This window comes from Engraulis encrasicolus, chromosome 1 (assembly GCF_034702125.1).
Source record: "Engraulis encrasicolus isolate BLACKSEA-1 chromosome 1, IST_EnEncr_1.0, whole genome shotgun sequence".
NCBI classification, from domain to species: domain Eukaryota; kingdom Metazoa; phylum Chordata; class Actinopteri; order Clupeiformes; family Engraulidae; genus Engraulis; species Engraulis encrasicolus.
Genome location: NC_085857.1, coordinates 46,030,697 through 46,053,509, shown reverse-complemented (window position 1 = coordinate 46,053,509; position 22,813 = coordinate 46,030,697). Strand labels below are relative to the sequence as shown.

The 22,813-nt window shown below is 42.9% G+C and overlaps 1 protein-coding gene across 1 annotated transcript in view; it reads left to right on the top strand.

The window, feature by feature from the left end:
* The window catches only part of LOC134457580 (52 kDa repressor of the inhibitor of the protein kinase-like), an 11,174-nt gene extending 3,160 nt beyond the window's left edge, over positions 1-8,014 (top strand). Inside the window, exons 2-7 of the mRNA XM_063209586.1 lie at positions 343-811; positions 1,474-1,814; positions 3,767-4,231; positions 4,712-4,867; positions 5,308-5,472; positions 6,056-8,014. Of these exons, the coding sequence (XP_063065656.1) occupies positions 343-811; positions 1,474-1,814; positions 3,767-4,231; positions 4,712-4,867; positions 5,308-5,472; positions 6,056-6,640 (2,181 nt within the window). The 3' untranslated portion in view covers positions 6,641-8,014. The remainder of the gene's footprint in view (positions 1-342; positions 812-1,473; positions 1,815-3,766; positions 4,232-4,711; positions 4,868-5,307; positions 5,473-6,055) is intronic.
* The last annotated feature ends 14,799 nt before the right edge of the window (positions 8,015-22,813 follow it).

Genomic DNA, 22,813 nt, shown 5'->3' with positions numbered 1-22,813 from the left:
TTTGTTTGTTTGTTTTTTTCTTTCTTGTCTTTCTTTTCTTTCTTTCAGACCACTTGCTCAGCTATGGCATGAATGCAATTTGGCTGTGTCTGTGTTGTGGCTGTGTCATATGGCTTTTGGGCTTGCTTTCTTTCTTTCTGTTTCCATTCCTTTTTTCTTTCTTTCTTTCTTTCTTTCTTTCTTTCTTTCTTTCTTTCTTTCTTTCTTTCTTTCTTTCTTTCTTTCTTTCTTTCTTTATTTCCTTGTCTCTGAATGGATGGATGACCAGGTGGTAAACAATTCTTTATGAATGAATTGATATTCTTATTGATTAATACAGTCTACAGTACTCACTCACACTCTCACTTTCTTTCTGTCATTCTTTCAGCCGGTGCTGGTGGTGGTCGTGTTGACGGTAGCCAACAGAAGACGTCCAACAACAGCGCCAACGCCAACAGCGCCAATGGCAGTACCAACAGCGGTGGTGGTAAGAGTACGACGACGAAAGCTTCGGAACCGGAGCCCGCTCCGAGACCCCCTCGGCCGACCTTCACGCCGCTCAGCAACTTCCAGGCGCTGGTGGAGTTCCGCATGAACGCCGGGGACGAGCCCTTGCGGCGACGACTGGAGAGCACGGCCACCAACGCGGAGACGCTGTCGGCCGACAAGCTGGGCCGCATGCTGGACGTGGCGGCGGGGTGCGTGCGGGACGAGCTGTTGCTGAGGCTGCACCTCTTCTCGCTCATCGCCGCCGAGCCCGTCGAGATGCGCAGCGCGGCCACGGGCACGCGGGACGGGAGCGGAGACGGGGTCGGGACAGAGTCGGGAGCAGGTAGGAATTCACGATGCAATACGATACTATACTTTATCTGCCTTCACAACGGAGTTATCCTTTCTGATTGGCTGTTGGGGTGACCATTAATTCCGTGCGACTAAGTTAGCCCCGCATAGAATCTTCGTTTGGAATGCCGACGGTATCTAAGGGGCAATACTGTAGGAACCATGCACATCATCTACAGAAAATTAAAGGGTCATACCACCGGTGGAGACATGAATATGTATTGAAAGTGGGTCATATATGTAGTAGAATAGTAGCATAAATTTGTAATTTGGTGCGTTCTTGGCTGAGAAAAGGCAGAAAATGACTTTTTAGTGCTTGTGGATTTGTGACAACAATCCCCATAATTCATTGCAATGCTCAAGTTCCTCAGGCCACACCCAGTCAGCTCTGTGGAAGTGTGGAACCGGTCACCTAGTCGGACGTTATCCCTTACATACAACTATTCTATACAGTACAATACGATACTACGGGATGCACAGCCCCCCCCCCCCCCCCCCCCTCCCAGTAAACTAATTTTCAAAATATACTACATTCATGACGCCCAAAAATCAATTCTTATTTTTTTTCCTTAGAATCGATGTTTTGTGTCATGAATCAATGTTGTACTGATATGTATTTTATGAAATGTGACAATTTGTTTGCACGGCCCCTAGGCGTCTTCCTGCCGCTGTTTGTGCGCTTCGTGGACCTGACTCAGGGCGTGGCGTCGCGTCCCCAGGAGGAGCTGCTGGGCTTCGTGGCGCTGGACGGCGACGGGGAGGCGCTGGCCGAGCGGCTGCTGGACTTTGCCACAGCCACCTGCAGCCTGGACATGGCCAAGTGCCGCGGCTTCGCCTACGACTGCGGCGCCGACGGCGGGGCGCGGCACGCCCTCCGGATGCGCACGGCAGCCGAGCACATCACCCAGCGGCACCCGGGGGTGGTGCGCACGCTCTGGTCGCGCTGCGGCCTCAACGCCACGCTGGCCGAGAGCGCCAGCACCCCCGCCACACAGGTAAGCCTGGCTCTTCCTGAACACAAGTGTAAATTATTGTCTTTGTTTTTTTCCCCTCTGTATAGTTTCTTTACACTGTCCCTGAGCCATACAGGAGGAGAGTCGGGCAATCTCCACTGTATCCGACTTCCGCATTAGCAAAATTAGCAAATTTAGCGTCTCAGAACTGCTTAGCGTTGCGAATGTTAGTGCCTAGAAGTGGGCGTAGCACACAGCAAATGCAATGCGATGCAATGCAGAGAATATGACAAGAGTTGCTGTTTGTAGTAACAACTTCGGATAAACATCACAGATGGTAAAACTGTTGTGATTATCATTACCAAGACAGTTGATGGTTTACATATTTGTGGCGATTACCCCATAGTATAGTTTGGTAGTCCTTATTTTTAGATGCGTCCCAGCATCTCTATAAGAGGGTCTGTCCGTCCGTCCGTCTGTCCGTCCGCCTTCAATTGTGTCTGAAACGCATTCATTCAATTGTTCCTTCCTGTGGCCACAAGGCGGCAGACTTGCCATTTTGGACCGGAGCGAATGCGTGCAAGCATAGCCTTTCTATACTAAACCGGATGCTAACGTTGGCGAAAAGTAGCCTAGCCACAGGCTAACTGACAAACGTGAGGCCAACAACTCAGCCGATCGTGATGTACGCCACAAATACACCAATCGACCTCATATTTAGACACTACAATGTTGATTTCTGCCTTCGATTTTCATTAGTTAAGAAATCTAGCGTCGGATTAGCACATTATTAAGGTAGTAAAGCGAGTTGCCGCCATGTTTGTTTTCCAGAATCACCCGGGTAGAGAGCTCACGTGCAGCATTCTGGGTAATTGAGTTTCACGTTATTAGCACAAAATGCGTGTTTTTAAAAAAATGCAGTGAGTTTAAAAAATCAAACCAACTGCCATTTGGAAGGGCAATGGTGCTTTTCGTTGCGCTCAGAGAGAGTACAGGACAGAACGCGTCTTTCGTAATTGCTTTGCAGTCGTGTGCATTTGATAAACTCTGGCACGGAAGTTCACTGCTTTGTGCCTTGACGGTGAAGCTGGTATCGAAAAAAAAAGTCCATAATTCACCTAAAGGGTGAACCCATAAGCGCATGATTCACCCAAACGGTTTTATTTATTTATTATTTGTCGATGTTTAGATTCTTTCCCACATGCACATAATGCTGAAATGGCGTGATACTAAAGGTTGTTAGGCCTAATAAATGTCTGGTAATTTGTAATGTAGCCTACTTCATCTAGGCTATGTGAAATTTCAAATCATAGCCTATGGTTCTTTTCCAAATCCAAGAATGATGATAAGCTTATTATACCCTAAACTGCAAAAAATAAAGCCATGTCTCGCCATTTTGCTGCCTTGCTGCCTGCCACAATATTTGGAGTGTCCATGATGACCAATAAACAAAAACTACATCCTCGGGGGGCGTTGACAGGCTAGGAGGAGGCCAGGGGGGCGTTTGGGGGGGAAAAATGGCATAGTTGGAACTGGCATAGAGGGACGCATCTGTTGTCCGCCTGTCGGCCTTGTTTGCTTTTTATGTGGTGGTTCTATGTTGAGTCTATGGAAAGACAGCCGCTTTAGGAACGACCTCGATCTCGTTGAAAGGCGGGACTGCAATTTATTCCCATTTGCGCAACTCTCCTCCTGTATGACTCTGTACTGTCCTTTAAATCATCAAAGTGGAAAGTAGAAGAATTAGAAAAGTAGAAAACAACTCACAGCTCATGCAGAAGGATACAGCTAAGAGTGGCCAGTGCTTAGTTAACATTGGGGGACATTAGTCCGTTTTATTTTTTTATTCTAAGGGGAGTGTTGGCAGGCTTATGATGAGGTCAAGGGGGAGTTGGGAGACTTATGTTGAGGTCAAAAGGTTGAGGACCAATGTTCTATTCTATTCTATGATATTCACTAATGGCTCCACTGGGTGTTTTTTTCCCTTCATGCAGCTGGTGATTGGCACGCTGGGCCGCGTGGAGGCGTTGCTGCGGTCGTCGCCCGCGCTGCGCCTGGAGCTGGAGCGCACCGTGGCAACCTGCTTCCGGCACGACGAGGACAACGCCCGCAGCCTGCTGGCCGCCTGCCGTGGGCGCTGGAGCCGGCGCCACGATGCCTTCCAGCTGACCTTTGACCTCCTGGAGCCCCTGAAGACGTGCCTAGAGGCGGCGGCCGGCTACGGGGAGGTGATGTCGGGCGGCGAGGTGGCGGCGGAGGTGCGCGTGAGCGAGCGGGTGGCGCGCGACTGCCTGGCGCTGCTGGACACGCTGAGCGACTTTGAGTTCCTGGCGGGCCTGGTGGTGCTGAAGAACGCGCTGAGCTTCACGCGCGCCTTCGGACGCAACCTGCAGGGCGGCGCCCTCGACGTGCACATGGCCACCGGCAGCGTGACGGCCGTGCTGCATTCGCTCGTGGAGGTGGGTTGGGTTGGCGGATTTGATGATTGATTGATTGTTTGATTGGTCGATAGTCTGTATTGACACTGTGGTACAAAGGTTGAAATATACTGCTGGAGGTGGGTTGGGTGATTTGGTTTCTTGATTTGATCTGTATAACAATTGCATTTATTCCAACACTTAAGATTTTCTATTACTTAAGACATGTTTAAATTTTATCTTTTACCTGACATGTTTCGATGGTAGTAATACCGTTGAAACATGTCGGGTAAAAGATCAAACTTTTACATCTCTTCATTAAAAGAAAATCTTAAGTGTTGATATAAATGAGTAGACATAATGAACATTATACAGGAATTGCATTTATTGGCCAAATAACAGAAAACAATTTAGCATGTAGATGTAACAAATATACGTGATAAACGTATTTGAGTTACATTACATTATTTTATCATTTTGCCATTTATCATTTATCATTTTATTTCTCCGTTCTGCCACCAGGTGGCGGACAACATCGACGTGTATCACGAGTTCTGGTTCGAGGAGGCTGCGTTGGCGGCGGCGGCGCTGGGGGTGCCGGTGCGCATCCCGCTGCGCCACATGAGGAAGTGCGCCGCACTGGGGGCAGCCGAGCCACAGCCCGAGACGTACTACAAGGTACATCATCTCCGTCTGCACAGCGAACAGCACAACACTTATTGTTATTAGTCGGACTATTGCTTGTGTGTGTGTGTGTGTCTGTCTGTCTGTCTGTCTGTCTGTCTGAGCACCTTCTGACTTGAATCCCGGACAATTAGAGACCTCTTGGTAGCCTCCAAAGCTTCTGTGTGTATGTGAAAATGTGTCTGTATGCGTGGATGTGTATATCAAAGCAGTTTGCCTCTACAGTACACTAGTTGTGATATTGTGCTACAGAAATGCATTTTTGATTGAGTGATATATGTATTTGAAAGCACTTTGAGTCAACTGCATTGTGATGTTGTGCTATATTTTGTTAGATTGATGTCTATTTGAAAGCAGTCAATTGTATAGTTGTGATATTCAGCTATAGAAATTCCATTTTGATATATTTATGCATTGATTGTCTTCATTTGAAGGAGCACCTGACGGTGCCGGTGGTGAGCTACGTGATCTCGGAGCTGAACGAGCTGTTCTCGGAGACGCACCTGCGCGTGCTGCGCTGCCTGTCGCTGGTGCCCGCCGTGATGGGCCAGCTCAAGTTCGCACCCGACGTGGTGGCCGAGGAGTCCGCCGTCGCAGAGGTGAGCCTCCACTTTTTGCCGTGTGTGAGTAATGTGTGTGTGTGTGTGTGTGTGTGTGTGTGTTTGTGTGAGTAAGTGTGTCATGTGTGTGTGTGTGTGTGTGTGAGTAATGTGTGCGTGTGTTTGTGTGAGTAATGTGTGCGTGTGTTTGTGTGAGTAATGTGTGCGTGTGTTTGTGTGAGTAATGTGTGCGTGTGTGTGTGTGAGTAATGTGTGCGTGTGTTTGTAATTTTGTGTTTATGCGTTTGTGTGTCTGGCGGAGGAGTAAATCTCTTGGTATTGAGTATAATGACAATAAACGAGTCATAAAAATGAATTCTACTCTACTCTATTCTTCTACTCTACTTTATTCTACTACTCTATTCTTCTCTACTCTGCTCTACTCTATTCTACTCTATTCTATTCTATTCTATTCTATTCGTCTACTCTACTCTACTCTATTCTATTCTACTCTACTCTACTCGATTCTGCTCTACTCTTTTCTACTACTGTACTCTATTCTATTCCACTACTCTACTCCGCTATACTCTATTCTGCTCTACTCTACTCTACTCTACCCTACTACTCTACTCTACCCTACCAGGTGTTTGGTGATGAGCTGCCCAGCCCCACCACCTTGGGCACGGAGCTGCAGTGCTGGCGCGTCAAGTGGAAGCACCGCAGCAAGGGGGTGCCGCTGCCCGCCAGCATCGCCGAGACCCTGCAGCTGGCCGACGTCAAGTTCTTCCCCAACCTGGAGGCCCTGCTGGGGGCGCTGTGGCACCTGCCCCTGCTCAACCCCGACGAGCCCCAGAAACAACCAGCAGCGGCGGCAGCAACAGCAACGACCACACCAACCCAGACCCAGAAGAAGCAGACACAGGGGGAGGCGCCGGAAGCCATGGAGGAGGGAGGTGAGAAGCAGGTCAGTGGAGACGCCGATCAAAACAACGGAGGTGATCATAACAATGAGGAGGAAGAGGAGGAGGAGGAAGAAGAGGAGGAGAGCGGCGACGCAGAGGAGGAGTGCAGTGGCGAGGCGCGTAGCCGTCTGCAGGCGTACCTGCGCGACACGCCCGCGCGCCACCGCTGCCAGCGGCTGGCCCTGCTCTACGCCAGCATGGACGCGCGGCACGACCCCGACGCCATGGTGGAGGCCTACCTCCGACTCCACCCCGACACACACTGAGGGACAAGCTTGTACCCCGATACCCCAATGCCCACTGAATGACGAACTGTACCCCGATAATAGCTGAACTGTACAGTGATATCCCCTGACTTTCTTGAGGCTCTACTCCAACATCCACTGAGGGACAAACTTCTACCCTGATACACACTGAATGGTAAACTTGTACCCCGATACTCACTGAATGGTAAACTTGTACCCCGATACTCACTGAATGACGAACAATACTCACCGAACGACAAACTGTACCCCGATAATGACTGAACTGTACAGCGCCATCCCCTGACTTTCTTGAGGCTCTACTACCCCAACATCCACTGAGGGACAAACTTGTACCCCGATTCTCACTGAATAACAAACTGTACCCCGATATTAGCTGAACCAGGGTGCAGACTGTACAACAATATCCCCTGAGTGACTGCTCTACCCCGACACCCACTGAATGACAAACTGTACCCCGATAATAGGTGAACCAGGGCACGGACTGTACATCTCCTGAACTAGTCCCATGACTTTCCTCAGGCTCTACCCCAACACCCACAGAACGACAAACTGTGACCCCATTGACGCCCATGGAGACAGGATGCAGGCTGTACTTGGACACTCATCTTTACCATTATACATTGCATTCCAAATTATTATGCAAATCATATGTTCATTGATTTCCCCTAAATAGTTTACATGAATGACAGGTGATCATCATTTTCAAGTCATCAGCCGTCGTCAGAGGTGCGCAGAGTCATGACCACAGAGACTCTGGGCCCACACATCCCCTGCAGCAGTCCCATGAGTAATCAGAGTTCACTAATGCCTCTTTTCCACTGCTGGTTTTCTGGTAGGCCTACTACAGCTCGACACAGCGTGTCTCGGCCGCCACTTTTTGCCTTACGATAGAGCTGTGTTGTGTCTATTTGAAAAGCAAAAAGTGGCGGCCGAGTCGCGCTGTGTCGAGCTGTAGGCCTACCGTCAGTGGAAAAGAGGCATTAGTTGTACTCACCAAAACAGATGTTGATGGCTGAAGCAAAAAAAAAACGTGCTTTAGGTCTAGTGACCCCTCAAACGGCAAAACTGTACCCCAGCACACTCTTAAAATGTTGGCCTCTGAAAACTAAACTCTAACAAGATGCCCTAAATGCTCTGGAGCTTGCCAACTTCTCAAACTCCATCCATGCGCCCACCTCTCGATTCCGGCAACTCGCCTCATGTGTTCATATGTAAATACATGACTGCTCTTCTTTTTGTTTTTGTTTTTCCACCCCATTGAACGATTTGGGCTGGATTATTGAATGGGTGAAATGGTGTGATTGTCCTCAGCAATTATTAGATTTTCTTTGTAATGTATCTGCAGGATTAATAAATTGTTTATTGATGTGTTTATTCATTTTGTTTGTTGGTCTTTTTTGTAACGTCTTGTCAGTAGTTTTATTTGGGCAAGAAGCCTTTGAGTTTTTTTTTTCTGTAAGTTCATTTTGAGGAATGCCCCCATGGTTCACTTTAAAGCAATGATGTGGTTGGTCTGGACAATGTTATTTATGTTAATGAAATATCAACGCTATATTAAAAAAAGACAGTGAGCTACTTAATTGCGGAGAAACATAGTTTCCTCCATACATGGGCGGGTGGGTGATGACGCCATAAACAAATTGAGGGACAGACTATGCTATGGACTACATCATGGGAATGTCATTATGTAATGAGATGTAATGTAATTAAATAGAATCCACATTGGCAGCATTTCGGCAAGTCACATTGACCTCAGTTTTCAGTTGTGGGTTGAGAGCGCAATATCTTTTAGGTAGGTCCATGCAGATCAAGAACATAAGAAGTGGCTGGAGGGGATCCACCTTTGTGTACCAGGCCCTATCCTCATCAAAGAGTGGTTCAGGGACCACTGATGGTCCATGAGATAGGCTAACATACCTCAAGTGGTCCTCAAGGGCATCTGTGCAAATGAAGTCAGCATTTCCAGGATAAGCTTTTATTTGTGACATTATCATAAATGAATGAATGAATGAATGAATGAATGAATGAATGAAACTTTATTGTCATTGTACAGGTACAACGAAATTGGTAAAGTGCAGATGCTAAATCTAAATAAATCTAAATATAGCTGCAAGCAGCAATGCGGGGCCAAGCAGTAAATTTGCCAAAGTCGCCACGGCAACAGAAGGAACTGCAGTTAAAAGAGGGAATATGTCGCTAAGCTAGTGAAAGTCAATGGATCTGTGTAGCATGTAGCATGCTACACGGATCCATTGACTTTCACTAGCTTAGCGACATGCTCCCTCTTTTAACTTGTCTTAAAGCAAGACAACGGCTTACATGAAAAATAAGACACTTTAACACCTTTATAAACCCTGGCCAACGATTTTAACTGTATTAAGCCCCAAAATAGTGGCATACCCCTTTAAAGGGCTGCCGAGATATAAGCTCACTTCCTGTTATCTGTTGGTGGAATCTGGATTTTTTTTGTGGGAGGTCATGGGATTAGCCCCGTACGACTTTGTTGCTGTCGACCAACGTTGACGGAAGCACGTGAGCATAGGCGGCGCTACAGCAAGACTCTTGGGGAAGCTAAAAAAAAAAAAAAAAGGGGGGGGGGTGCAAACGTCATCGGAGAGACAGTGGTAGGAGGGTCTGGGGGCACTTTATCAGTCGCCACGCGAGGGCGAGGCCCTAATCGCGACTTTTGATATATTATCTGCATGACATTATATGCTGTTGAAACAAAATGATGAGCAAATAAAACGGAACATTTCCATGCACAGCTATGGGTCTTGCTCGTGCGCCAATGGAACTCTCAAACGCGACAGGCACACACACGCACACACACACACACACACTGGAGGCAGGAGAGGAAGACGGCTATTTGCCAGACCATGGACTATTATCTCCCAAAAATGTCTCGAGCAATCAAATCATACACCCGACTGTCCACACCTTTGTTTCTATTGACATTTTCATGCGCTAGGTCACTCTACCTCAGACCGGTATAACTCCCAATCAAACTTGTAAAACTAATGACGAGGCAAAATGCGCACACACGGGGGGAAGACAGGAGAGCAAATAAGCCAGCTGATTGACCATATCATGCCCAAAAATATCATGATATGGGGCTCTCATATCCTACAGGCTGTCTTCAGATGTCAATTTTGCAGCACAAATAATACAAATATGCTGTAATTTTGAATTTCTAGTTGAAGTAGCTTGTAATGTAGTTCGCTACATTTTCCAGATGGTTGTAAACTAGATGAATATATTGGATGTAGCTTGTCTAGTGGAGCTAAATGTTAGCTTACTTCTACAAATAAGTAGCTTGCGCAGCCAGACAATGTTCTCGCTGCCTCGCACTGTACTGTCCACTCCAGTCACACGCAGATGCCCAACAAACGCAAGCGAATATACACACATTACATATGGTAACTAAACCACCCTGGCAGGCCACCATGAATTCAGGAAAGGTGTGCATTTTTGAAAGTGGTGTTCGCTTGGTGACAGGATAGCACAGGTGTTTTGCTTTGTGATGGCTAGTTAGACGGAAGACAAGTAGTAGACAACTACATCGAACAACATTGACAACAAAATTGCCACCAAATAGTAAACTTAGCGCTTCGGCGAGCACATCAGGGGGAAAAAACTGATTTCCTACCTTATTCTGTCCTGTTAATTCCTGCTACTTGAAGATAGAGGCAAAATGTCCATTTAGATTCGCCAAATAGGCTATCCATTTGATAGATGTAGTGTGGTTGAATAACGAATGCTAAAGAGGAAAATGTCAACATTGTGACCTATGGCTGGTGGAAAAAAAACGAATGATCTATATATGAAATGCAGTGGAATCCCAATTTATTCTAGAGGTCATTGCTTTATCAAGATATTAAACATTCCAGATTTCATTTCATAAGCCACGAGCCCGGCCGCCTCACTGTTGAAGCCAGTAGAACTGACACCTGATTGGTTGGCCGCAGCATGACATCGCCGCAACGAGGCTAGATCTGCTAACAAGGTGGATAGGCACGCACTTCAGCAGGAAACACACGTTCTGTTTCCTTGTGTGTGCCTGCGACACTCCATCGCTGGATATAAAAAAAACATGATTTTAAAATTTCATTTCATTTATTTCTTATGACAACTTTGGGGAAGCTAAGCTTCCCCTAGCCTCTTAATAGCGCCGCCCATGCACGTGAGCGAGAACTTGTTGTCACTATGTGGGTGTTATTAAATACAGCGCATTTGCAGTCGGCCACAAATATGAACGAGACGATGAGCTCCCACCGGTTTGCTCTACTAACACACCACGTGTGAGGAGTGGGAGGACAGGCAGTGAGGAGGAGCTGAAGTGGGGACCTGCGCAAACTTGTGTAGAGGTGTGAGACAAGACCCATATACACACGTGAGTGAGTTGTTGACCAACCAGTTCATGGGCGCGCAACCTCGGAGGCAGTCCGCCGACGAGCGTTGAAGGGGATAAGCAACTGCAGAGGTTGCAAGATCTGACTGCAGCCGCATTCATCCCGCGATAGTTTTACACCATGTGACATGTCACCTCGTCAACGCAACGTCGACGAAATTTCGAAGTTTGACAGGAAATCTAACCGTCATGCAGCATTTTCATCCAGGATGCATTGCTGTCTGCATGTGCATATCTGCATTGATGTCATGTCGAATGTACTTAGTGACTATTATGTGTGCAAAAAAATCCTAAAAGAATCTGACAAACGGTTGCTGAGATATGACCTCACTTCCTGTTTTGCCTTTTTTACGACAATTTTGATTCGCTGTCACCTCCAAACAATAAAAGGTATCAAAAATTCTTTGAATATCCTAATGCCTATCAGTCTGAAGATGATGTGTACCTTTTTGCAGGTCATTCTGACAAAAACTGTGTGACAAGTAGCATTTTATTTAATTTTACAAAATTCAAAATGGCGGAATTTCCCTTCTGTGTTTACATAACGTTATATCGCCGGCTTGCTACCAAAATCGCCTAAGTCCTATTTTGGGGTTTTCGGAAGGCAGGGAAAAACTAAATTTCCTAGGGGGCGCCAAACACCAGTGGCGGTTCTAGGAAATCTGAGACCCTGGGCAAAGAGCAATTGTGAGTCCCCCCTAATAATTTTGGTCAAAAGGAGATTTTTGCAGAACTTTACTCCCCTACCACTTCTGCATCATCCTGTCATCCTGTCTGTGTCATTGGTCCATTACAAACAGTACCTGTCTAAGATGTTAATTCATTTTCTTTATTTATTTTGAGTGAAGCTGCTAGTCAAACATGAAACGCCTTCTAAGGAAAACAAAACACTTTAAAATAAAGTGTTTGATGCAGCACAGCAAGAACAATGCACTGCATATTATTTCGAGAGTTATACTATTCTTTTCATTCCAAAATGTAATCCTGTAAATGGTGAGTGATTGAAATATTTTTGTAGCTCTTGTAATAGTTTAGCATGCTGGTAAATCTCATATCTACCAACAGATCTTCACAGCTTTCTTTTACTTTCTAATACTTTCAGTCAGGTTAGTTTTCAAGGTTAATATTGTTTACATTCTCATTCAAAATTAAGCACTCCGAGATAATAGAGAGTAGAGAGTAGAGAGAGTAGACTTTTATTGTCACTATACAAATATAGCGAGATTGTGTTTAGTAGCAACCCACAAATGCCCACAAAATAAAAGATAAATTAATAGTAAATAAATAATATATAAAAATCCATAAAAATCCATGTGCATCTCACAGTATCGATAGTCCTGAAGTATTGAGGGGGGGCAGGTGACGTATTGCGTTCAAGAGTCTAATGGCAGTTGGATAAAAGCTGTCCTTCATTCTCGTAGTGCGGGCACGCAGAGTCCTAAAGCGCCTGCCAATATGGTAGCATGGTGAAGAGCTTGTGACCAGGGTGTGTGTGATCTTTAAGGATGTTTAATGCTCTGTTTGTGCAGCGTGTATGGTGGATCTCCTCAAGTGTGGGTAGTTGGCACCCAATGATTCTCTCTGCTGTTTTAATGATGCGCTGTAACATCTTCTTGTTGTCGTGTGTGCAGCTGGTGTACCAAGATGTAATGCTGTATGTAATTACTGATTCAATTGTACACCTGTAGAAGTTAGTGAGCAGATCTCGTGGTAACTGGGCCTTCTTTAGAGTGCGAAGGAAATATAGCCTTTGGGATCCCTTTTTAATCATTGTGCGAGTGTAGATGCCACAATGGTATAACAGTCATTGCTCATGCCAGGACAGATCCAGTTTGCAATATCCCTCAGAGAAAGTGTGGCAGTGGCGTCCAATCTCCATGTTGAGGGTCCATCAGTCATGGTGGAGGATGAAGGGGTGGGGCACTTCTTTGGTCCTTGTACCTCCTCACGAACTGTCTCCTCCTTGTTTAGCATCTTTGGATAACTTCTGCTCTTCTCCATGCTCAGAAAACTGCCCCACCACCCCAACCTTGCCCCTGACAGAGGTAACCTGGTCATAGAACTGTGCCCCGCCCACTTCAACACCATGATCGTGGCATTCAGAACATATAGTATAGAAACACTACTGGATTCAATACACTCGCTAAATCCTGAGACAATGAAACACACAAGTCCAAAAACAAAATGGTAAATGACCAGTATTGTAAATACTTTGTAACAATCGATTTTTAACATTGACATTAACGAATATTTTGTTATTATAATTAAGAAGCTTTAGTTTTCTGACTTCAAGAAAAATAAAAATTTAAAAAGTAATGTACAAACTGCAAATTAAAAAAAACATAGGCCTGTGTTCAAAATGTGAAAATGTGGACTTGTATGGTTCTTCATTTCAGGGTCTACAAATCTCTGCCTACATCAAATAAAGCACCTGGTTAATAATTGCTGAATTTGTCTCGTATAGCTTAATTTTAAGGCTACAACCATTGTGTGATAATAAGAATATCTCAGACACTGATGTCTAATGGTGAAGTTTTGACACATGGTCATTGTCCTTGAAGAGAGAGAGAAAAAACTCTTGACAGATTTAAATAAACTGATTCTTATTGCCCATGTCAAGTTGCTTGCATCAAAAATGGCTAAGTCTAGTACCCAAGTCATTCACATTGGCAGAACAATTGTGCACAGGGCCCCCATACCACCTGCCAAGATCATAATAGGGCCCCTACCCCTGCCACCTGCAGGAGGGCCCTAGGCCTACAGGCAAATGCCCTCCTTGTCCTCCCTATAGCTACGTCCCTGGTCATTCATTTTCTCATAGGCAGTGTGTGACTTTATACGTACATAGAGATTTTTGACTCTGGTGACTGTTGTGATTGATTAATGACCCTGGCGGAAAGGCAGAGTGATGCAGCTGTGGTAGGGGAGTAAGTTTATGTAAAAATCTCGTTTCGACCAAATTCGGACTATGGCGGTTTTGGTAGCAAGCCGACGATATGGGGCACCTAAGTCACGCCCTTCTACTTCCGATCCATGGGGCTGGAGCTCTCAAAATTTTGAATGAGAGTTAATGGAGCGAGTCAAGCTAAATCCTCATCCCGTTTGGCATGTGCTCCGAATTTCACATATGATGACAGTGAATTTGAAAGGTTTGGATTTGCGTCGTAAGACCACTCATTTTCGACACGCAAGTAACGTTATTTTAGCTTTTGTGCAAAACTGTGTTAGAGACTACACGTGCGCCTCGCATATCTGACGTGAACCGAGGCACAGCCAACCCTACCGCTGCACTGCGGCTTTAGTGGCTGCACGTCGGACATGTGACGTCTGTTGTGTAGTCCAAATAATTGTATATTTTTGCACACACACAACTCAAAAATCGCTTGCCAAGTGAAGTCAACAAGCACACCATTGGTTATCTGAGGCACAGCATATGTGTGATCGACGGGGAAATGCGAGGTGGATCGGAAAATAGCTTTGATCAATCAATTACAGCCCAGTCAAAAGTTTTTGTGTTGCCAGCCCCATAAGCCGCCCGGAAGGGGTGGAGACTTAGGTGCCCCATAGTGCGTTGGATTCGGCTTGGCCCAAGGATTCTAGTGATGGTAATCACTGATTCTTGAAAGTTTGGCAAAAACATGTCCCTGCAGTAAAATATTAATTCTGTTGAAAATCAACTAAATTTTCACAAACAAAATGAACCCAGGTAATGGCCAAGGGGTCTGTCACACGAATACACAGTTGTTTGAAATATTTAAGTGTAATTTTATTACTTTTCATGGCTATAAACCTGTCCACACCCTGTAAAAACGCCTGTCCCAAGGACTGGCATCATCATTTCAATTGACTTAAAATACAAAAATCACTAACAGAATTGAACAATATCACCATGATGTGGAAGACCATATTAAAGTGGTTCTACAGATGTGCACATAGTGGATGTAAAACAATATTTACTATTATTTACTGATTGCTCAAAATGTGTCCAGCATATTGGTCACCACCGTCAGATTTTTTCTAAAAGACAATAAAATCAGGTATGCACAAGGTAATTTTCATTACTGAGGACCCCTTTTTCAAACCTTCAGCTCTACTGCCTACTTCACCATCACTGAAGCTCCTGTAAGTTTATTATTTTGTCCTCAATTTGTTAATTTGTTTGGACACTGGTACTGTCCCAACGATAAACTGTCAACACCGTCGGGGTTTTTAATAGTATTACATATTAAATATAATTTTTTTCAGAAAAGGTATGAAGCACCCAAGAAACGATGAATGAAATGGCTAATGTGAACAAACAATGCATAATATTTAAAAGAGTGTTTTTTTGTCTCACACCGTCAGATGTCACCACCGTCAGATTTTGTTCTGCTCATCATGTTGTTCCATATTTTACTAAATTGTGCTGGTTAATGAAACATCACTAGGCATGTTAGTAATAATTGTGATCCAAAATGATACTCTAGCCACCACTGATGTGCATTTGGAGTTTTTTTTGTCAGAAAACCTGACGGTGGTGACATCTGATGGAGTTCACCAAAAAACACATGTTTTACGTGTTTTTGACATGTTTTAAGAATATGCATACAATAAGTGTCTACAGTTATGTTGAATTGTTAAAGTAATTCACTTTAATACAGTAAACATGTGTTTTTACTTCTAATTCTGTCTGCCGCTGTTGACAAAACAAGAAAGAGCCCATTTTATGAAAAATGTTAAACATGGGGAGCTTGGCCAATGCATTCACTGCACAGCCAAGACCTACATCTATGATAATACACCTCTATATTTTGGATTTGAACAACTTAAAAGCTGTTTTTACCACATTTTCAACAACCAGTGGCTTACTTCCTAGATAATCTAACTAATGAAGTAAAAAGACATGCTCATACTGTGCACACACAAAAATAAAGTGTTTATGCAAGATGCCATTGACTTGAGAGGGCTATTTATTTTGCTAAATGCAGGTACTAATTAGGCCACTTTCACCACTCTCAGATTACTGTCACCACCGTCAGTTCTTAAGTCACCACCGTAAGAAGGAGTTTTGGACATTTTAAAGGAATGAGCTTACAACATTTTCCTTAGGAGTTGTTGAAATATCAAAGTAATAGCCAATTTAAGCCTACACGAATATTTGTGAAATTACAAAAAATTGTTTGTTGTATTTAGGCGTTAAGTAAGCATCGTTTGACGGTACATATTTTAAAATTAGAATACATGAAACAGTATTAAAATAGAACAAAAGTGAATTTTCAACATTTAAAGGCATATGTGTGAACCAAAAAATACACATAATCACTTAAAAACTCCAGATACATATGCAACCAAATCAATACAATTTTAATAACTTTTAATTGTGTCTGACGGTGTTGACAAAAAACAAGCTATGGTCGGAGAAAAGCCTGATTTCTGAAAAAAATACATAATGGGGAGATTGGCCTTGTGCATTTCTGAAAAGCCAAGACCTTAGTCTACAAGGATATACCATATAATTTTGTAATTCACTTTGTTTTTTTCTGTCAACATTACAACCTGTTTTAGCCACTTTCTCAAGAATCAGTGTAATGTATATTACATCGTGCATATGGTTTAAAAGCTACTGGCAAAAATGTAGCTAAAGTTTTGACCTGTTGGTGGCGCTACAGAGTTAGAGCTGGGGGTCTTTTTTTCAGGAGGTCATGGGATGGACATCTATGTGTGTAAAAAAATCCTAGCCAAAACCGCTAAAGGGTTGCTGAGATATGTGACCGACCGTGAAAAAAACACTCTCAAGTAGGCCCTGGAGCATATTGAGTTAGTTATATATTCCGAAAGTAGAGATTCTAAGCTTTACAATGATACCTCACACATGGGAATCTGGTAAAATTTGAATAAGTTGTGGCCATTGTAATATGCTCACTTGTAAAAGTAAAAAACAGAGTACTCAGACCTGAAAGTTTCTGTCCAACCCACACCTGCATACTATATAGCCCTCCCTGCTACCTACATGACCTAGCCCTCCCCCTGCTAAGTCCTCCCTCTACATGACATCATGCTAAACCCTCCCACCTACCATTCAAGCTGTCACAGGCTGTCAGACTGATAGCCATTGACAGGCCAGAATTGGGGGATAAGTGTCTTCTATTAGAATGAAGTTTTTGTTTTAATCAAAAATGGCTTTTACAGAATGAGATGGCAATCAGAAACCATTGTAATACTGTATTGTTTTTGAAAATATACATCATTTTAATTGTTAAAGCCTTATTAATGGAATGACAAACATGATTGAAATTTGCTGTGTTAATGAAAATATTCGGACAGTATGGCAGAGCAAAGAACGACAGTAAGGCATACAATTAATACATTCAGCTATCTTAAGAACCCCATTTATCTTCTCATCCATGCACTAGGGCTGTAACGATACACTCAACTCACGCTTCAGTTCGTATCACGATTATTGACCTACGGTTCGATACACCCCATGATTTCTGAAATGTATCGCCACTGAAGTTTGGAAGCACTATCACATCAAATCATATGGTTGTTTTCTGCACTAATGGGTAATAAAACTTTGAAAGGGCGTATCACGATATTGCCTCATTGTATCACGATACAGTATCATGACTCTGCATATCACGATTTTTCGATTCGGTACAATATCGTTACAGCCCTACCATGCACATATCTGTATACACAGCTATTCTAAACCCAGTAATCCCCCATGAAAATGTGCATTACATTAAGGAGACACTTTCATCCAAAGTGAATTACAAACAAGGCAATCGTCAATGGCCTAAAATGCGCTCAATGTACTCAGGCCAAGGAGAGTTAGTGCATTTTTTTTAGATGCGTCTCACAGTCACACATCTCTATAAGAGCCTTTGTCCGTCCATTGGTCCGTGACGCGTTTCTTAATGGTAATTCCCTTCTGTGTCCACAAGGTGGCAGAGTTGGGCAAAAAAGGTTGAGAACCACTGGCATAGACGGACACATCTGTTGTCTGCCTGTTTGACTTGTTTCTCCCCAAATTCATATTGCAACAATTAAAACATGCAGCATAAAATTATAACAAAAGTACATTACATTATATTTGGGCAGGGGTGTCAAACTCAAATTCACAGTGGGACAAAATCTAAATCTGCAACGAAGTTGCGGGCGAAACTCAATATTAAAAAATTGCTGAAATTGTGCATGTGCACACATGCTTACAATACTCAAATGCTTACATCTTAAACACTCAATCCCAGCAGATATTGTAGTTCAAATGTGCCTGCACAGTCTGTTGTTCAAGTCATTGTGTGTGTGTGTGTGTGTGTGTGTGTGTGTGTGTGTGTGTGTGTGTGTGTGTGTGTGTGTGTGTGTGTGTGTGTGTGTGTGTGTGTGTGTGTGTGTGTGCGCGCCACGGCCCTGAGTTTGACATCCCTGCATTACTATTTAGTGCATTCAAGTGCATAAACCTTGGCATACATACTGCAAAATAAGTCGCAAAATGTTTAAATGCCATTTGGTGGCATAACCCCAGCATTGTCTTGTGATGTCATCAGCACAGAAAGGCCTTATCATTTCATATAGATATTTCCACCTGTCAATGTTCAGTCCCGATGGGGATAGGAGAGGAAGACTGTCAATTGGTGGAAGAACTGCTGGATTGTGAAGTACAGTAGCTGGCACTGGACAGGTTCAGCATCACACTGGATTCTTGCAAGCGCCCCCTGGTATTAAACCTGTGACAGAATAAACACATAAGACATGTTACGCATAGTCTGAAACACAATCATGTTCATGAAATTATGTTTTGAGTGTACACAATGTGGAAAATACCTGAACTGCTGGTAACGGTTAATGTGCACAAAGTCTCCGGAAGTAGGGACGTCATTCTTTCTTCATTAACAGTGTGCCAGGCGCCTTTCCAACAAGCTGGGGTGGTGTAATGACTCTTGGGAGAAGTTTCCCACCACCTGACAAAAAAGAACAGAAGTGTTTTACTGTTTTGTTTTACAGGTCAATGAATGTCATTTCACACTATCAATAGGCTGCACCTTGGTAAGGCAATGTAAGCCAGTTACAGAAATGTAGCCTGTAGGCTACTAATGGTTGGGTTGGAGACAGTAGGCCTATAGCCTATGTGTCTGCCTGCCAATTGTTACAGGTGCCTATGCGGTTAAAGGTTTCAGGAAATAATTCCAATTGTATTCCTTCCCTCAGCAAACTAGCTTACTAGGCCTAATAACTATGCCCATGCAAAGCCGAACTAGAAGGCCTAACACAGTACTTGGGTAGATGACGTGACGTGTAAATTTTGCTGTCGCAGGCTCTTAAAATTAAGTAAATTCATGCTTTCAAAATTGTCAATGCTTTAAATGATTAAACTAATGTCGTTGTTGTGAAAAAGTAATGTGCAATAAATCCAGAGCTTAAATCAGTATATTTAATTTTGAGTCAAATGTCACATTTGTCCTATGGTGTGACTGAGGCAAGCCTGGTTCTCCATAAAACATTTTTAAATAAATAATCAAAGCTCAGTCATTTGTCTAAACAACCCTGGCATGTTTTTCACGGTGTCTATTTTAGCAAGGGGGAATGCTTAATTTTTCCCCCTGTTTTTCTGAAACCGTATGGACTTATGAAACTTTGTCACAGAAAACAATGTCCTGTGGTGTGACATCATATTTTTGGTTAATTCTGTGGATAAGTATCTATTGTTGAAGCTCCAGCGGAACATAAATTGTGACTTTAGACCCTTAAGAAGCCAATGGCAAGGGTGGATTTTAGATTTTTCTCTCAGAGTTCTTCAATCAATCAATTATGTTTTGCTACCACAAGATGTATTAGTTTTGTAGTCCTTTGGTGTGACAGCCATAAAATACATTTTGACAATAGTGTATATTTTTCATATTTTTTTCTTATGTAGATGTATGAAAATGCATCTTACTAAAGGTGAAATTGTATTTCAGTTGGCAACAACATGGCTTTAAATTAACTCAAAAGCTCAAAAGTCCTATGGTGTGATGGTAAAAGTCCTATGGTGTGATGGTAAAAGTCCTATGGTGTGACACTTTGAAGTATCACACCAAAGGACAAACAGGTCACACCAAAGGACTAGATATCTGAGAAATAGGTTTTAAAACAACTGGTTGTACATTTTTTGTTTATTATGTTGTTTGACTAGATACATATTGTGTATTCAAATTACTTATTCCTTTATTGGTCATTGGAATGTATACTTTGATGTAGGGCTGTCAGTAGATTAAAAAAATTGATCTAATTAATTACAGAATTTGTAATTAATTAATCTAATTAATCGCACTTACTCGTATGTTCTTTTCATGACGCGAAACAATAATAATAATAATAATAACAATAACAATAATAATAATAATAATAATAATAATAATAATAATAATAATAATAACAATAGGCCTATAAGCGCTATGATGTACTAATATGTTAAAATAGGCCTGGTAAACAGAGTTAGTGAATAAATAGGCTACATTAACCAACACAAAAAATGAGTCTACAGTATCTTATCTATCTATCTATCTATCTATCTATCTATCTATCTATCTATCTATCTATCTATCTATCTGAAAAGGTCAGAGTTCAAGGAAATGGGAACACCCCCTGATGAAACAGATGACGTGCATTCATTCACGTTTTGTTTACATTTTGGGGAGCTGGATTAGCCAGGAATGATAACTGCACTGAGCTAGCCAATAACGCTTGCTTGGACTAAACATTGATTCTACACCAAAATATTCTATGGATATAAGACAGGACAAGAAAGACTGACTGATGTAAACTTCTCCAAACTATCTGCACGAAAGGTAAGACATCCTATCTCTGTAGGCTATAGCGATTGGTTGAAGCTAGAAAACGTCAGTGTCTGAGGTGTCAGTGGAAGTTAGCGATCAAAGTTGTCAACTTGACATCTGTGGCAAAGATTCACAGTGGTATTATTTTATTCTGAACGTGGCATGTAACACTCAAATCCCTGTAATCACAACCCAACTTGAGAAGATCATCTTCCAGCACTTGCGATGACTTTGTTGTCAAATTGAAATCCCTAGGCTACTCTGCGCTGTTGACACTAAGCCCATACGACTTTGTTGCTGACGACCAACGTTGACGGAACCATGTGAGCGAGAACTTGTTGTCACGATGTGGGTGTTATTAAATACAGCGCATTTGCAGTCGGCCACAAATATGAACGAGACGATGAGCTCGCACCGGTTTGCTCTACTAACACACCACGTGTGAGGAGGGCGGGGACAGGCACTAAGGAGGAGCTGAAGTGGGGACCTGCGCAAAACTTGTGTAGAGGTGTGAGACAAGACCCATATACACACGTGAGTGAGTTGTTGACCAACCAGTTCATGGGCGCGTGACCTCGGAGGCAGTCCGCCGACGAGCGTTGAAGGGGATAAGCAACTGCAGAGGTTGCAAGATCTGACTGCAGCCGCATTCATCCCGCGATAGTTTTACACCATGTGACATGTCACCTCGTCAACGCAACGTCGACGAAATTTCGAAGTTTGACAGGAAATCTAACCGTCATGCAGCATTTTCCATCCAGGGTGCATTGCTGTCTAAATGCGCATACATGCGTTGACACATCTCGAATGCACCTACTTACACTGTAGCTTGTGTCATGGGGTAATTTCGGAGCCTGTAATATTTTTATTCTTATGTGCAGCATGGAAAAAGTAGCAATTATCTATCAAGTGGTTTGATGTTGTAGTGAATAGACAAGTGTTGTTCTGCAGATGAGCAGAAACCTCTGCTGAAATTGCGGTAGGCTCTATGTAGTAGCTTCCCTACTAACAATTTTCCTTTCCGAGAATGTTCCTGGAACATGAGACGTTGGTTTTTTTCCCGGTTATTTTACGTTGTTTTTTTGGGTCTGTTATGGTTATAATTTGGTTAACAGGAATGTTTCTTTTTTGTTCCCTGAACGTTTTTTTGTATGGTTCCCGGTCGGTTCATCTACGTTTTTTCACCGTTCCTTTATTCGTGTTCATGTTGGTTTTCAAAAGGTTCCCCTACAACATAATAGTAACCTTCTTGCATAGGCTATTTCCCATTAGGCCTACAAGCTGCAGACATATGACAACATAATGGGAAATGCCCATAATGTTGTCATATTTCTGTAGTTTGTAGGTCTAATTCATTATTAAAGTGTTGAATGCATTTGAAATGACAAGGCAAATGTTGAAGGATGATGATGTTTAATAGGAAAATATCAGGAATACAACATAGGTAAGAGGGTAACAGTGCAACATTACAATGATTTTTTTTATAATAAAATGCAAACAAGGCAAAAAAAACAAAAAAAACAAACAAACAACAAAAGCAAACAATGTAAAATGCACAAAATAAGAATGAAGATGGCAAAAATGGATGTGAGTGCATATAATGTGTTTCCAGTCTTGAGGCTGAGGGAATGCCTAATTGACAAATATCAGGAATTCAACATGGGTGAGAACAGTGCAACATTATATTACAATTTCATCATAAAATGCCTTCAAGGCTCAAAGTAAAATAAATAAATAAATAAATAAAAACTATAAATAAAATACAGAAAATAAAAATGTTGGTGTGTGTTTTCAGTCTTGAGGACCAGCTGACCTAAAAAGAATAAGAAACAAAAAGTTTAAACCAACTTAGTAGCCTACCAATGTTTCATTTAATTAGCTTATTGTGACTATTCATTGATTGATAAAAGACACACTGAAGTTTAATTTACCATCTGTGTAGTCCACATTTCAGTGCATGCCCAATGCTAT